General features: G+C 37.7%; 2 protein-coding genes and 1 long non-coding RNA gene across 9 annotated transcripts; 2 read left to right on the top strand and 1 right to left on the bottom strand.

The window, feature by feature from the left end:
* Positions 1-3,827: 3,827 nt before the first annotated feature.
* On the bottom strand, positions 3,828-6,080 carry LOC121990939. 3 transcript variants are annotated; one of them, XR_006114686.1, is made up of 6 exons: positions 5,957-6,078; positions 5,818-5,893; positions 5,286-5,364; positions 5,106-5,213; positions 4,529-4,598; positions 3,828-4,202 (listed from the first exon to the last, which is right to left on the bottom strand). It is a non-coding gene; the product is annotated as an uncharacterized LOC121990939 (long non-coding RNA). The 3 variants fall into 3 exon arrangements; XR_006114684.1 differs by having other exon boundaries at positions 5,818-6,080; XR_006114685.1 differs by lacking the exon at positions 5,286-5,364 and having other exon boundaries at positions 5,818-6,080.
* Positions 6,081-6,478: 398 nt separating this feature from the next.
* LOC121990926 lies at positions 6,479-11,600 on the top strand. 2 transcript variants are annotated; one of them, XM_042544981.1, is made up of 4 exons: positions 6,479-6,823; positions 7,933-9,788; positions 9,867-10,505; positions 10,642-10,864. In XM_042544981.1, the coding sequence occupies exons 2-4, from the start codon at positions 7,973-7,975 to the stop codon at positions 10,713-10,715; spliced, it is 2,529 nt and encodes an 842-aa protein (XP_042400915.1). In that variant the 5' UTR covers positions 6,479-6,823; positions 7,933-7,972; the 3' UTR covers positions 10,716-10,864. The 2 variants fall into 2 exon arrangements, with proteins under 2 accessions (XP_042400915.1, XP_042400911.1); XM_042544977.1 differs by having other exon boundaries at positions 9,867-11,600.
* A 1,083-nt stretch (positions 11,601-12,683) lies between these two features.
* Positions 12,684-15,069, top strand: LOC121990898 (F-box protein At4g18380-like). Of its 4 annotated transcripts, none has more exons than XM_042544969.1 (3): positions 12,684-12,857; positions 12,932-13,068; positions 13,523-15,069. In XM_042544969.1, exon 3 carries the CDS (start codon positions 13,636-13,638, stop codon positions 14,695-14,697), a length of 1,062 nt encoding a protein of 353 aa, XP_042400903.1. In that variant the 5' UTR covers positions 12,684-12,857; positions 12,932-13,068; positions 13,523-13,635; the 3' UTR covers positions 14,698-15,069. The 4 variants fall into 4 exon arrangements, with proteins under 4 accessions (XP_042400903.1, XP_042400883.1, XP_042400895.1 ...); XM_042544949.1 differs by having other exon boundaries at positions 13,408-15,069; XM_042544961.1 differs by having other exon boundaries at positions 12,922-13,068; positions 13,408-15,069.
* The last annotated feature ends 1,827 nt before the right edge of the window (positions 15,070-16,896 follow it).

Genomic DNA, 16,896 nt, shown 5'->3' with positions numbered 1-16,896 from the left:
AAGCTAAGGATATGAGATAATCTTCTTATCCAAATTAAACTTCTTCTTTGTCCTTGTGTGAGCGGGTTGTTTGGTGGGATTTACCTAGGTTTGTCGTGCTTACCTGCCACATGTTCTTTTCCACAAATATGATATAAAGAAAGGAAAAATGTTAGATAAAATTCTTAAATTGTGTTTTTCATTTTTTTTTTCTCCAAGGTGCACCAGTCTCCGTACACTTATCTTTAGGGTGCACACTAAGTTGTGAAGAAGTCTTACATACCATCTAAATTCACTTAAATCATTCACCCATTCATAAAAATAAAAAATAAAAAAAAAATCCTTTTTCGAGCTATTCCATCACCCAAACCTATAGACCTAAAAAAAAACCCATAGTTTTGTAATCCCACTAAACAATTACTTAGGTTAAGTTGCAATTTCTACTCTGCTTAATTTAATTGTCTTCCTACAAATGTATTTTCATTTTTATATAACTGTAGTTTTGTCACTTGGTCGTAAACAGATGTTTCCCTTTCTCTAATCTACACTATCATTTCTTCTATATATTTATGCCTTTCTCTTTCCTCTTTTGGTGTATTTGTATTATTGTTATAGTCTTTTGGACTCACATAAGTTTATATGAATTTGAAATAACAAGAAATTTTAAATTCTCTAGGCACCTATTCTGAGTTTTTCCCTTTTTTTTGAGATATCTAAGAAGCCTAAATTTCACAAACAAGATTCACAAATTCCAATTTTAGTAGTTTAGGTCAATATAACAAGTATGGCCGCCCAAGTAATAATTTTGATCAAAATTACTATATTTTTTATATTAATATAAATGATCTATTTTTTTTACATCAGACCCCTCGAAATCTAGGGTAGACTCTGCCTAATTATATTCATGTCCTCAAATATCAATTTGACCAAATATATTGAGATTAATAATTTCTTAAACATGAATGTATACCAAAAGACCTCAGACTTAAATGAAACTAATTCTTATGTATCCGTCTACTTTTCTTGATTATATTCATGTTCTTAAATATCAATTTGACTCAATATATTGAGAATAGTGATCTTTTGGATATAATTGTATTTGAAAAATTTTTGAATGTCGAGATTTCGAGTAAATCAATCGACTAATTTTTTTTAATCAGTCTACTAATTTACTTTGTTTTTTATCCAAGTATATTTTAAATAAAGTCGGTTGACGGATGAAACGATTTTTGATTGATATGAAACTAGTTCCTATATATTTTGAACACGGATGTGTTTGAAAAATTCAATTCGTATTTAAAAAATCATCGCTCTCAATATATTGAGTCAAAATAATATTTGAGGACATAGATATAATTAGGAGAAGTAAGGCAAAATCGGCTGATGACCTCGGATTGATATGAAACTAGTTCCTATGTGTTCGTCTATCTTTTCTGATTATATTCATGCCTTCAAATGTCACTTTGACTAAATTGAGAGAAATATTTTTTTTGAATGCAAAAATTTTAATTGTGTTTAAAAAATTATTGCTCTAATATATTAGGTTAAAGTGATGTCTAAGTGCGTTAATATAATCAAGAGAACTAGTCAAACATATAAAATTTAGTTTCGTATCAATTCGAGGTTGCAAAACCAGCTGATGGACCAAACAACCTCTGATTGATATTAAACTAGATCCTATGTGTTCAGCTAATATATCTATGTGTTCAGCTAATATATTTATGTCCTTAAACATAAATTTGACTTAATATATTGAAAGTAATAATATTTTTTAACATTAATTGATTTTCAAGTATTTTTGTGTTAAAAAAAAAATATTTACTCTAAATATATTGGGTCAAATTAAAATTTAAAGGTACGGATATAATCATATAATCAAGAGAGATAGACGAACAATTAAGAATTAGTTTCATGTTAATCTCAGATCATTTGGTCTATCACTCAGTTTTGGATAAAATCAGTTGATTAACCAAATGACCTCAGATTGACATGAAACTAGTTCTTATATGTTTGTTTATCTCTCCTGATTATATTCATGTCCTCAAATGACAATTTGACCTAATATATTGAGAGCAATTAATTTTTTAAATATATCTATCTTCAAAAAATTACTGTTCTTAATATATTGAATCAAATTGAAGTCCGAGAGGATTAATATATAATTAGGAGAGGTAGATGAACACGTAGAAATTAGTTACGTATAAATCTGAGATCATTTGATATTAATTTTACCTAAAATCAACTTTGATAAAAAAAGAAAATCATCAGTTGCCTAATTTACTCAAAATTTTAATATTTGGACACATATAATAAATTAATTTGACTCATAAAAATAAAATGAAAAATAGATACGTCATTTAGTAATCTTAAAAAAAACTAAAAAAGAAATAAATCTTGGAGGATTTTGTCAGTGAAACAACCATACATGCTGGAACCAACCCCTGACTTATCTACTGTAATCCTACTGTATAAACCGTGCCGACCTGTGGAGGCGCGTGGAAGATAATTAATTAAAGAGTAGGAAGCTTGCGAAATTTTAATTATAATTAAATGCTTCATTAGTGCGTCATTATTGAATAATAATTAAGGGAATTAAATGGGACAGCTACGGATCTCTGCTGGGACGTGGATCAGCGGCTGCTTCTATTGAAGTGTCAATTGAATTGAATTGAATTGACGAATTGAATTGGGTAAGTGACTTGACAATCTCGGGACCCTCCTTTGGTCGGCCCTAACCCTTTAAGTTGAGTTGAGTCTGAGTTGACTCAAAGTCAATTCTAATTCATTCAACTACTTCACTAATCTCACTTAGAGTTTAATTATATAGAAATATATGAGTTTAGATTTATATTAGCCTTTACATGGTCTCCACTTCACTGGTCCATCTGACTCACTTTGTCCAACTTGGCTCGTCTAATCTATTTGGACCATCCCATCATTTAATTTATCATACTTATTTTATGCCGCTTAATCCGCTCTATCATTCAATGTAGATCAATTGAGAATATGTGTTTTACAAGAGAAAATAAATAAATAAAAAGATATTTTATAGAAATTGATAATTCAAATTTTTATGGAACATTATTCATTTACTTGGGATAAACAAAATTAATCACGATGTTATTATAAGATTATGTTGCCACTTGATTTATTCCTTTTTAGAACATAAGAAAGCTAGCTAGATAGGTTCTAATTAAGTGTCTAAATTTTAATAATAATTAAATTTTAGAGGGTTGACAATTGCAAGTTAATTTGTTAGTAACTCATGTTTTTAGAAATGTAATGGAAAATTTACATTCATGCAGTTCAACTCATGAACAAATCTAACAAAAAAATAATTATACTAAAAATTAAATATCATATGGAGCAACCTTACATTACAAGGGATACAATATTTATCCATCCCTATCTTGCTCCACATCCAAAATCTTTGCCTCATTTACATTATAACCGATTGGCATGAAACATATACCACTGGTGAATCATGGGCAACAAACCAAGGCATTCTAACTTATGAACAACAATTTTCCAAGAACAGGCACCACCGATATGAGAATCAAAGAGAACTGCCATCATTGATTGCATGAATGCACACACTTCATTTCGAAGTCGTGATATTAGACAACGCGATGCTGTGAAGCGCGAACCAGCACCTTCCAACTATCATGAATGTGTTTGAACATCCATACTGGTCGATGTCTTCTGAGATCCTCCCTGAACTAGCTAGGCCACTCGCTCTCAGTCTTCATCATCACCAAAAGAAAAGACAGAAGCATTTGTAGCAATTGCCTTGAATCCAGTCACAGAGGACTCCAGAACAGGGCTCTCTACTGGCAAATTTTTACTACTTGATTTGATTTTAGCATCAACAGAATCAGTGACTTTTGGTTCATTCTTCAATTATATGTCTCCAATTCCTTGTGCTTTACTCTTTCAAAGTCTTTGTTTCAATTTCTTCTGTTGTAACTTTTGAACCATGTGTATCGTCGTCACCCATCTTTTGACGCCTGCCCCTGGAAGACCCTTCTTCTTCGCTATCAGAGAAACTGTTGTCCTTGTCTTGGCTTTTAGAGTCCCAGCAATCTTAGTTTTAGTGGCAGATGTAGTGCCATCAGGAGATTCCTTGGTGTTTGAATCAGTTTGTCATGGAGGATTTGGTTTAGCGCCATCATAATCCACAAGCACACCAACTCAATCTGGAATTCTGGATATGGCAACTTCCTCTGCAAGATGAAGGTCGGAATGAATAAATTTTCAAAAACTAACAAATTGGGACCGGGAGCAGAGCACTCAATCTCAGCATAAGGAAGCTTAAGCATACACTAGATAGTGCACTGGATCTAATTAAGTAATTGAAATGTCATAATAGCTGAGTATAAAACCCATAGATAAAGAACGTGCATGTTCAAGTTATATGTATATATATTCAGTTATGAGCAGATTGATTCTTTCTCATCTTAAGGGGTGAGATAAGAAGACAGCATATGCCAGCACCTGCTAATCAATGATTTAGAATGATTATTATCAGTTAAAAGTAGCATTGCTATACCTTGTCAAAGCCATCAAGATCAGAAGCATTCAAAAACTTCCTATTCTCTGTGAATGTAGTATTTAATCAGCTGGACAATGAAACAAATAATCATATAAGTAAGCATACAAAGAAATATTATCATGATTAAGATACAAGCAGATCGAACAGTTAATATATATTAGATGAAAGCAAAATTTCTCTTCTAATGCTGCAACTCCATAAGATCGTATGAATCAGCTAAGAAATCAAGGATAAACTAAAGTCCTAAATTTTAAATAAAAAATCTCCGATCAGTTGAATTGGCAAGGATCTTTCAATGAGATGCCACATGCGGACACCACTAATACATGTTTGTGTAGTTAGCTCAAATTACGAGAATAAACATGAAAGTAGATGTAATGTTGTTTATTTATATATTAACATTGTATGAAACTGGTCAGGAGCTTCTGTGTTGCATTATATATCACCTTTTAAACACAGTAGGGCATATAAACTGAAACAATTAAAACTATTACTTGGCGAGCTACCAAGATGATGCATATCGAACAACAGCACATTAGAAACATAGAAGATAAAAATTCTGAAGTACCCTCACCAATAAACAAATCTCCCTGCCGATCAAGGAAATGAATTTTGAAATCGCCAACCACTTCTGTCAGACCATAGTCCCTTTCTTTGGTGCGCTAAATTAGAAATCTTCAGGCTAAAATCCAAGACATCCATGAGCAATAGATGAGCAAGCAAGCAAGAAAAAAGGTGTAATTTTATTGCTTACCATATGCACTAGATATTGTCTTCAATTCAATCTTACTTTCTCAAGTTGCTTTAAATTTTCCAACCCAAAAGCCCAAAAGCTACAATAGATAGCTTAAATTAGGGTCTAAATATTTAATTGTTGCATATCTATGGACACAATAATTCACATCTGAAACCCCAACCCTCAAGAAATGTGAGTTTGGCTATAAGAATGCTTTCTTGCCACTAAACTGTTTATTCAACCACATGGTCAACTATCCCCTAAGACATCGATTTCTCTTTACAATTTTAAAATAAGTTCTAATCGGCACGACTTGACCAAATAGATTACTAAGAAACAAACTTTGGTAGCGAAATTGCTGTCTGTCACAATCTATTTCAATCTATCCATTTCGATCATTCCTACAGAAGAAGAATCTCATGTGCCCTATTGTATTTTGGGAAAAACCGACGACATATATAATCGAACGGGATTCATCAAAAAGGAAATGCTGGTCGATCAAAAAGGAAGGGTCTTAAACTAATTAACACGCGATGAATAATCATCGGACCTGGCATCGTCGACGTAGCGCATCCAGGAGAACCTCATGATAGATGACTTCGTTGTCAGCTCGATCGACAGCAGATCTAGGGAGCAAACTACTCAGATCAATCTTTAAGAACGGGATCAAAAATGATTGCACAAATTACGAGCAAACGCGACGATGAATGCGGATCGCGCGCAGTGCTTGATCGGGATCCATCGGGGTGCCGCGATCGATCGCCGGGAGAAACGACAAAGGCCATCGAGAACACAGCGCCATAGCCACAAGGAGATTCTGATGGGCTTCCAATGGGCTTGGAATCTTCATTTTATCCGCGCCAGAGCTAACACAACCCATTAACTATTTTTTTTAAATATATTTTTACAGGAGGAAATATATATCTTTTAATTTTTAATTTTTTTATTAAATATTTGATCTCCTCTAGTAAATCTAGAAATAATATTCGAGAATATTTTGATAATAATAAAAAAAATCTTGATAGGAGTTTTCAAAGCATAGCCTACCTCACAATTTGAAGGGTCATGTTGTAGAAATACTAAATATTGGGGGTGAAGATAAATTTTTTGAAGGGTCATGTTGTAGAAATACTAAATATTGGGGGCGAAAATACATTTTTCCCAAAAATGGAGGCATATTTGTTTGATTGTTCCTGCCGGACGACGGCGATGACGGTGATCCGTCAAATGACCGCTTTATCCTCCGGTGCTTTTCCACACCAGTCAGATTTTTCTTCTCCTTTTCCTCCGGTCAATGTAATACAATAGTTACAAATAGTCTGGTAGAAAGCTACTCGCTTTTGAGCTTTACTTGCCGACCGAACCAGGAATAAATGGGAGGAAAGGATAGGTTTTGGCATTTGTTAACACTGTCGGAGACAATCACTCTCGCTGTCGTTCTTTCCTGTCTCCTGCGATCTTATTTTCGAGTGTATGTGGATCTGGATCATCTGATCTTGAGACTTCCGACATAAACAAAGGAGTGGAAAAGATCCGAGCTCGATCAGTATATTGAGGTGAGTTCACTTTCTTCTGAACAAGTTTGGTATTTGGATTTGTTCAAGCATTTGGAAGAATTATGTTCCCTAAAGTTTGGGGCTTTCCTAGTTTATTGGTGGTCAGTGTTTTTGTCATATGAAGATCTGATTTTGAGTTGCGATTAAGGGGATTTTGAAATTCGTTTCTAGTCGGTCAATCGTGTGGATAAACTTCTGTTTCTTGTTTAATTTGTGTCATATTCATGAGCGCTATCAGTAAAATCGATGTGCAGCCATGCAAAGTGAATTTATAAGCCATTGAAGTTGTTCTGAATAAAGGTCGTGCTGAAGAAGTCTTACCTTATCTGGATTCATGGATTTTGTTATGTGAGGCTTTCACTGTCATGCTAAAAAACAAAAAAGAAACAAAAATATCCTTCTTTTGTTTCAGATTTACACAGCCGTCAAACCTCTAAATGAGTACGCAAGAAGGATGCTTTTAAGTTATTGCAGAAAAAGCAGTGAAGTGTTGCCATTAGATTTCTTTCTGGATTCTTTATGTTTGCATAGGGTGGAACATACATCTTCTTCTTGCTTAGTCCATTAGATTATCTTGGTTTGGAGATAGATGCCTACGTTTTGAAACAATGATGACTGTCATGGAATATATATAAATGACAACTTATTATTTCTTTAACTTCTTTTCTTTGGAAATGCAATGACTCTTCTAATTATACCATGTTTATGGCATGTTTTTCTTAATAGATAATTCTTTGCTACTACATTTCCCCGAGGACTATTTGTAGTTAGTTTAGGTGCAGCCTCAATACAAAATGGATTTTTGTAGATAGATTGCAAAGCTAGACAGGTTGTATTGATGGGTGTTAGTGGTGTAGAGGCAAAGGAGAAATATAATTAAAGTGACTTAAATAACCTGCCTATTATTAGTGATATCCCTTCATAGATTAAATGTTTGAATAAGATCCATGAAACAAACCTCAAATATTTAAGGCACATGACCTGTTCTTGTTATCATTGCACTATTTCTAGTGGAGCATGAAGTATCATCATTAGGAGCACTTCCTAATTATTTTGAATCAATTAGTCACTTAGTAGCAATGCTTATCATTTTTGTTCCATGCTACCAGATTGTTAAAAAGAAGACGGACAGAAGATATTGAAACCAAGATGAAGAAAATTAAAGTGAAGTGTGAAAGATTTTTTATTTTGTGCATTCAAACAATAGTCAGATTTATATATTATCATCCTTTTGTCATTTGTCTCGTGTTTGTCTTGCTTAAATTGTACAAGTCTTTTCCTTCTCTGCTCGCTTTTCTGGTTTCTTCTTCTCCTGTCATTGTCTGCACATTCCTTCTTCTTGGACTCCTTTTGAGCTACGGAGAACCTAACATACCTGTAATCAAGGAAGAGAATAAAAGGACTTGGGATGCTTCTTCTATGGACACAGGGAGCTCTTCGCGTTGCCTTTATGCTAAGGAGAATGAGAATATATCAATTGAGAACCATATAGATTATGGAAATTATAATGATGAAAAGGCCATTGCAGACGAGGAAGATTATCACGCAGTGGATGAATCTGAAGGAAACAAGAACATTAATACCATTATGACCAAAATTTCGTCAGGTGAGGAAGTGAAAAAAGCCAGCTATGTTGTGGAGAATGAAGTGAATCAACTGATTCAAGGAAAAGAACATTCAGTCCAGGGGAGTTATAAAGACGATATTGTTCTTGCCAAGAAGCTAGGTGGTGGAGCAGAAACTGGTGCAAATGTAATACCTTACAGTATTATGAATGAAGAAATTGAGAATTTTATGTTGGAGATTGGGAGGCCTGCCTTGGACTGTCATTTTGACTCCTCATTAGCTTTGCCATATCAGTCTGTTGAAGATCGTGATGTTTCATCAGATAGTGAATCAGATGGTGCAGAGAGTTCCTCTTCTGATGCTTCCATGGAGAACATCATTCCCTTGTTTGAAGAACTGCATCCTGTGCTACATTCTGAGCATGTTTCTATTACAAAGTTAGCTGCTTCCTCTGAAGGTTCACTGGTGGACCATGAAAGTGATGATATTGATGAAAAATATTTGCAAGAAAAAGATGAAGCGCAAGAGGAAAAAGTTGTTTACGATGCAACTGCTGCAGTGAGATGGACAGAAGATGACCAGAAAAACGTGATGGATCTTGGTTCTTCTGAATTGGAGAGAAATCAAAGGTTAGTAAATCTAATAGCAAAACGAAGAGCAAGGAAGAATCTGACATTTAGGATGGACAGAAATCCAATTGACTGGGATGCTAATGACTCTTTCCTTGGCAAAGATGAGCTATCACGCCTTCATGTCCATGTTCCCTCGAGAAGGAATCCATTTGATACTCCTGATGACTCAGTGGAAACTATGGACTTACCACCAATACCCGGCTCTGCTCCGTCTTCTCTGCTACCCAGACGAAATCCTTTTGATTTTCTATATGGCGACGAAGAACAAGAGGGTAATCTCATAGGTGAAACTTGGGATCTCCAGGATTTTGTTCCAGCTTCACACTCTGAGAGCTTATTTAGAAGGGTTGACACCTTTGACTTAGGAAGAAGAGACCTTCAGCAAGAGAGACATCAGTCGAGGTTTAAACCTTATCTTACTTCAGAGATGGATTTAGAAGGAACTTCTATTTTTCAGAGACAATACAGTGGCAATAGTGAATCAAAAGTGAGTTTTATTTCAGGATCAGACACAGTTTCTCCATCTACAGATCTGGCACATAAAAGAGGGCTGGAGAGGCAGGAGGTTAATAGGGAAGTTGAACTGTCATCTCTTGCTGAACATGGAACTGATGCAGGGGATCTTCAAATTCACACTTCTAAGGAGGAATCTGATGACGCTGACAAAGGGAAGAGGGAACATCCTACAAATTATATTGAGATTGATGAAGCTAGTCCATCAGCCAGTTGGAGCTCTCTCGATAAACAGGAAGCTTTGCAGTGTGCAGGTATGATAAATCCTTTTATAATTCATTAACATGTAAGTGTTTTGGTTGTTTCGCAACGTTGATTTTAGTAAGCTGCAGGTCAAGGTGGTAATCTGGATTCTTTAGTGAAGTTAGAAATTTGTTCTCCAGGGGCATTGGAGGTCACAGCTGCTTCAGGAACTGCAGATTCTCTGCCAGTTAATGCAAATGTGGAAGAGTTATCATCCGTTGGTAAAAAACCATTTGAATGGTTCCCAACTTCAGTTTTTATCTATGAAAACAGATCAAGACTGAGTGAGGTTGATGACAACAGTGAATATAATGCAGCCAAAATCGGAAAATCAGTTGTTCAAGAAGTTCCAGATCAAGATGGAAGTTTAATTAGTTTAGAATTAATTGAATCATCAGAATGCTTGGATTCCTTGATTGTTATGGAGAAGATTTCTGAGATTAGTATCCAGTCAATAAGTGATCTGTCCAAGTCAAGCAGTGCCACTGAGAGTCCAGCTCTGACAAAGACTGTCAATAGCTCTGATGAAGAATCTAATGAGGTCCAATCTTCTGCCTTAGATACTTGCCAGACTTTGCCAGAAGAGATCGATCGATCTGCTAATTCCCACATTAGAGAGCTGTTATCTAATCATGAAGGATCTGATTTAATGTTTCAAAAGGATAGCCAGTCTGAAGATATTGCTTCTGGTTCCAAAAGTTCATTAAACCATGTCTTCGATTCTAAAGGTAAGTCTGCTATGATTGCTGATGCATTAGGTAACCAATCCTCCGAAGAAAGTTCCATTAAGTCTCCGGAGGTGCATTCAGAAGTCAGCCAAGACCAAATTGTTGAAACACTAACTTGGTCTCCGTGTGACCCTAGGGATAACATTGAACAGACTCTTCTTCAGTCGAGTGAAGCTTGTACTACTCAGAACAATGTATCCCAAACTGTGACAGATTTAGAGATTCCAGTCATCGAAACAAAATCTGTTGAAGAAATCAACGCATATCATGAAAATCACTCATATTTTGAACAAACTAGCGATGAAAGCAACAAACAATCTATACATCAAGCTAACACTGATTCAGATTTTCCAGATGTTGAAGCAAGATCTATTGAAGAAATTCACTCACATTTTCAAAAAATTACTGAAGAATGCCCAAGCTTACCTCTATATGAATGAGGGTGAGTCTCTTGTCGAAGCAAATTATATTGAAGCTATCGATGTAGCATTTGGTCGGCTTTCGCATAGTATCAGTAATAAAGCCCCTAAATTTACTGAAGAAACTCCAAGTGTAACCATATTTACCAGAATGAGTCTCGAGATTCTCATGATAATATGCATTTGGATGCAATCATGCAAAGCTGATTCAATCGGACCATCTTGTTGTTGAAGAAAATTCAATTGAAGATAGCCATCTGTCACATAGTACCAGCAACAAAGCCCCAGAAGTGCACACTGCTGATGACATCAGTTTGAATTTGAAGGAACCTTTGGCTACTGAAACTCGTTCAAGCAGGGATACTGAAAATATTGGTGAAAAGTTCAAAAGTATCCATTAAGTCTGCTGCCTCTGCAACTCAAGGAAGGAACAGAAAAACAAAAAACAAAAGCTAGGAATTTCTCCTCAAGCCAAGTTCAAGTTCCAGCTCTAGTACTTCTTTAAGGCTCTGATTTTTTATTTTTATTTTATTATTATTTTTTTAATGAAAGTTTTGGAGGGTTTTTTCAGCTTTCGGATTAGAATGCAATTATTTCTTTATGATTGCAGTGGCTGTGAGTGTATAATTTTACCTATTTTATTTCAATGGAAAATAAAATCATTTTGCTGTGGTTTTCCAACGTGTGCAGACAAATCTAGTAGTCCATATATTGAAATGATGACCTGGACTATAGTAGATCCATGTCAGGCTGACCTGGCAGAGTTTGAGTCCAGATCCTCTGCGCCCGCCTCCCGTGCGCCCTCTGCGCCCGTCGCTACGCGACAAAAAACCCACGCGCTAAGCACGTGCGTTTCTCCGCTCCAGTAATAAAACCCAGCTCCAACGCACACATATCGCTTCCTGCTGATCGATCTGTTGACCGATCAGAAAGAATGCTGATCGGTCAGCAGACCGATCAGCAGGAATCAGCATTCCAGCAGGAATTTATTAACTTTTTTTAATTACAAAAATATTAAAAATATTACAATTCCTGCTGATCGGTCTTGCTGACCGATCAGCATTCCAGCAGGAATTTATTAACTTTTTTTAATTACAAAAATATTACAAAAATATAACATTAGTATTTACTATTTTTTATTAGGATTAATATGGATCGAAGTATATTGGACTTGTATAATTATTATATGTATTAGAAATGTTTTTATTTATTTATTTTAAAAAAAAAAAAATTTAAAAAGTTAATAAATTCCTGTAGGAATGCTGATCGGTTCCTGCTGATCGGTCTTGCTGACCGATCAACATTCTTGCTGATCGGTGAACAGATCGATTAGCAGGAAGCGATATGTGTGCGTTGGAGTTGGGTTTTATTACTGGAGCGGAGAAACGCACGTGCTTAGCGCGTGGGTTTTTTGTCGCGTAGCGACGGGCGCAGAGGGCGCACGGGAGGCGGGCGCAGAGGATCTGGACTCGAACCTGTCAGTTGTTCGATGTGTTAAAATGATGACCTAATAAAGATTGAGAGTATTTAAATTATTAATATAAAAAAATAATATCTGTATTTATTTTTGAGTTTTTTTTATGACTTTAACTTGTTTGATTTTAATTTATAATTAGATTTGTACGGTATAAATAGATTGCCTAAATCATTTGCTTTAGTGAATAACTGACGGTGACGCCCGTCAATGCTAACGCCGTGATCTCCGATCACGGGCCACCCGTTAACTCTGCCGTTATTCTACCGCGGTTCGGAAAAGATAAGAGATCGACGAAGCTAGCTACCACCGCATCGAGACCGCACCACTTCGCTTTCGAAAACCCTAGAATCTTCCAGGAAGCATTTGGTGTTCTCTCCATTTGCGAGGTTTGTTTGGGGGAACTCCCTCCCGTGCGTAGTCCGATCGGCGTGCTTGGGGTCGACCTGAGATCGGGAGGTATTGTGCTCGTATTTGATCGTTTTGTTTTGGATTGGAGGTGTTGAGCGGTTTTTTCAGGCAGTCTTTTTCAGGAGGGTGTGTGAGAAAGAGCGGATTTTGGAGCAATTAGTGGGTTTTCTGTACGGCGATGCGGTTATTGCTCACTTGTAGCATGATTTCCGGCGAGGAATTCGTGTTTGATCGGTCTTCATTGGTGATGGATTTGCAGGTACTGTCTGATTTTTCTCAGAATCCTCTTCCTTTTTCCTATACAGCTGCAGATCAGGTTAAAGACTCCGCTCTTGATGGTTCTTGTGTACTTTTCTTGTTTTGTTCGACGAAATTTGGATTTTTTTGGTATACTTCCTGGAATGATTCGTTGCATTGAGCTTAATTTTCCGCTTAATTTTGAGTTTGTCATCCTGATCCACTTCTGTCTCTGATATTCAAGATATGAAATTATTGTGCTACTTGTTTTCCTTCTTTTTGCCCCCCTTGATCTCCTTTAAAAGCATAGCATGTGTAGTGAATTTTCTAATTAGCGACTGTTCGTTTTATTGTTCTTCAGACCATTGCTTCGGATGGGAGTTCAGTCTAAATATGATATCATCGCCGTCTCAAAAGAAAAAAAAAAATGGTCTTCTTTATGTAGCTTTCAATGCTGAGCTTTCAAATGATTGCAGGATTTTTGAGCTTTAAACAACTCAATTAAGTTTGAGAGAATTTGGCTGTTTTGTTGCTTAATTCTTGACAATCTTGGAGGAGAAGAACTTCATTCAGAAACAAATTACAAAAAATGCAGACAAGAGGAAGTGGCTGTGCTGATCCTTCCTCTCATTGGGATCATTTTGATCTCCTTCCTGATTCAGTTGTTCTTCTAATCTTTAACAAGCTTGCAGATGTCCGATCGCTTGGCCGCTGCTCTGCTGTTTGCAAGCGGTTCAATTCCCTTGTGTTTATGGTCCATGATGTCTACATTAAAATCGATCATGTGGTCACTGTTGATGGTAATTTTGATGATCCATATAGCCCATCCTCTCCCAGACAACGGAATCTCGTATCCAATTTCCTGAAACTGATCCTCGTTTCGCTCCTAAAGCCCTTCTACAACATCCACAATGCCAAAGGAAATAACAAACCTGTCTTCCCGCAGCTCTCTCATCACTCCCCTGCACAAGTTCTTAAGGGCTTCACCCATGTCCGGAACCTCCGGATTGAACTCCCTTCCGGTGATGTTGGAACCGAAGAAGGGGTTCTTATCAAATGGAGAGCTGAGTTTGGGAGTACTCTTCATAAATGTGTCATCTTGGGAGGTACAAGGGTCGATGTAAAGCCTGTCTCCTCTGAGCTTGAATCATCTTTAGAAGATGGTGGAAGCATTCCCGAATCATTCTATACCAACGGGGGACTAAAGCTCCGTGTTGTATGGACAATTAGCTCCCTCATTGCTGCTTCCACGAGGCATTATCTTCTCCGTCCGATTATTATGAACCATCCCACCTTGAAGAGCTTGGTCTTGACCGACGCTGACGGGCAGGGAACCTTGAGCATGGGCGAAGAGCAGCTGAAGGAATTCAGGGAAAATCCATTGACACCCTCGGCATCTTCAAACAGGACACAAGTGCCAGCTTCAAACATGAAGTTAAAATATTCCCCCTACTTGGAGCTCTCGGGTGGGATGGCATTGCAAGGAGCGACCTTGGTTACAATCAAGCCATCTTCCGATGGAAGCAGCACTGGCAACACTAGGGCTGAGATCGATGCCTTCATCTCTGGATCATTTGACAGCCCATTCAAAACGGCCGTCAAGGCACTGATGAAGCGACGAACATACCTTTTGGAAATGAATGGTTTCTAGATGACTAAATTTGCCAGCATTTTGCACACAGAGGCGAGAAGTAGCATATGGATCCTTTGCGCTCTTCCTGAAGGTGCAAATTGTGTGCGGTATTCTGTTGTTTGCATATGTATAGTAATAACGACTATCCATGTAGAAGCCACATGGGATAAATCTGTGTAGTTGATTGTTCCAGCTCTAATCGTATCTTCTGGTAATTCTAGGGTGGAAATGCATGGCGTTGCAGTTAATTTTGTGATTACTAAGTGGATATATTTAGTTTATGAACTGTTTAGTTTGTGGAAGGAAATCTTTTGTCAACTTTTATAAGTGTCAGGATTTTTACTGTCTGTAACTATTGCTGTGCAACTCGAAGATCCCATGTTATGATCATCTAAGCTGTTCACTTTTGGTGGTTGAGTTTGAGCATTTCGTTGTGTTTGATTAAACAATAAGCATCTTTGAATCACTTCATCGAGTTATTTAAGCTTATAGGAGAGCATCGATGTGCCACTAATCCTACTTTTATAATGAGAACAAAGAGAAAGGGGTAAACCTTCAGAAGATTCAACTGTTGGAGTGGCAATTAGGTCACGCACACTCGTGTAGTTGAAATTGTTTCAATTTAACAGGCAAATGAGATCCTTGATCATGATGCTGTAGAAGATATTAGGAGTGACCCCACAGGTCATCCGAGTTGGTATATGGTGGGATGCTTACCACATGATGTCGCGGGGTTGAAACTCAGGGTAGTCGGGGCGTAAATCCTCGGTCCCTGTGCAACTCATCCCACCTACCACATGCTAGCTCAGGATGTTGTGATTTACCTCCCTCGTGATGACCTTGGGTCGGGTGCGACAGGGGCGCTGGGGGCGAGCGATTTCGCCTTTTAGCACATGTAGAAGATATTAGGAGTATTCAAGCACCACAAGGACGACAAGTCTTTGAACCCTATCGATCTTCATTCAAACCAACACAACACAACAGGACTGTACCGGATCATCTAGACAAACTTTCTCTATAAAAAAATATATATATATAACTGATGACTAAAAGGAGGACACATAAATATGATAGTAAAAGATGAATACGTTCGTCCCCAGCATCCTAGTCAATTCATCTTAGGGTCAATACGGAAGTTCGTCCCCAGCGCCCCAGTTAATCCATCTTAGGGTCAATACGGAAGAGGTAAATCACGGATGACTAACACATAAAGGATGTATTTATCTCAATTTCGCCGAGATTCGAACTCCATAAAAACATGCTGCAAAAAAGGTTGGAACCGCCAACCCAGCGGCCCCCTCAACCCGGCCCCACAAGTATGAGAGGGAGTAAATCACGGTGAATACGGGCCCAGCTATGACATGGTGGTCTCAGGTGTTTAGCACGGACAGATATTGATGTTATCGCATTTGCTGCCGCAGACCCTCGACCTCTCGACTCATGCTGTAAGAATCCATGTCATAACCAGTTGATCCCGCCCGTGGAGGCGAACTCCATAAAAACATGATGAAATGGGTGGTGAGGAATCAGAGCGGTAAGCCATACGGCGTGTTGCCGGCGGCGTCCTCCAAGTCATAAAGAATCATGGAGACTTCTACCTCATTCTGTCCACCTCTTCCGCATGGAAACACAATCCGGTCACCAAGCTGTCGAATCCGCCTTGGTGAGCGACACCCTCGGCCTTCAAGCGTTTCCAGCAGCGGCTGCACGCCAGTGAACATCTTTTCTAGGTACCGTCGTATAGACCGTGGAAGGTGATGAAATAATTTTTCTCATGGTGCTGATTTCTTTCAAGATCGATCCTTGAACGTGCGCTGGCGAGGAAGGATCGAGATCCGGATCACAATCTGAGAAGTTTATTTGCCAAACTCCTCCGAGGTTACTGGCGGTGTCAAAGAGAGAGATGCCGAGCTGGATCATATTGAGGTCGAAGTACCTTTCCTCCTCTGTGGAGTGATGCGGGTGGAATGGAGGATGCCGGAGAACTCAGTGTCAAGGGCGACTATCGGAAAGGATGGCCGGAGATAGCTGATCTTCTGCAATTACTCCAGTAAGTTATTTTGACGGCGGCGGCCATGGGAGAAATCAATATTCTTCAAACAGAGTTTCTCTCGATTGGAATGGAACGAGGAAACGGGAGATATTATACCGTTTTTAAAATGTCAAAGTATTTCTGGTGATTTGATTGATTTCAAAATTTTGAAGATAGATTGAGAC

Source organism: Zingiber officinale, chromosome 1B (assembly GCF_018446385.1).
Source record: "Zingiber officinale cultivar Zhangliang chromosome 1B, Zo_v1.1, whole genome shotgun sequence".
Classification (NCBI taxonomy): domain Eukaryota; kingdom Viridiplantae; phylum Streptophyta; class Magnoliopsida; order Zingiberales; family Zingiberaceae; genus Zingiber; species Zingiber officinale.
This window is presented reverse-complemented; position numbering and strand designations above follow the sequence as displayed.

Coding starts and splice junctions, on each gene's coding strand:
- LOC121990926 (XM_042544977.1), top strand. CDS start 7,973: ATGAAGAAAATTAAAGTGAAGTGTGAAAGATTTTTTATTTTGTGCATT. Junction 9,789..9,866: donor GGAAGCTTTGCAGTGTGCAG/GTATGATAAATC, acceptor AGTAAGCTGCAG/GTCAAGGTGGTAATCTGGAT.
- LOC121990898 (XM_042544969.1), top strand. CDS start 13,636: ATGCAGACAAGAGGAAGTGGCTGTGCTGATCCTTCCTCTCATTGGGAT.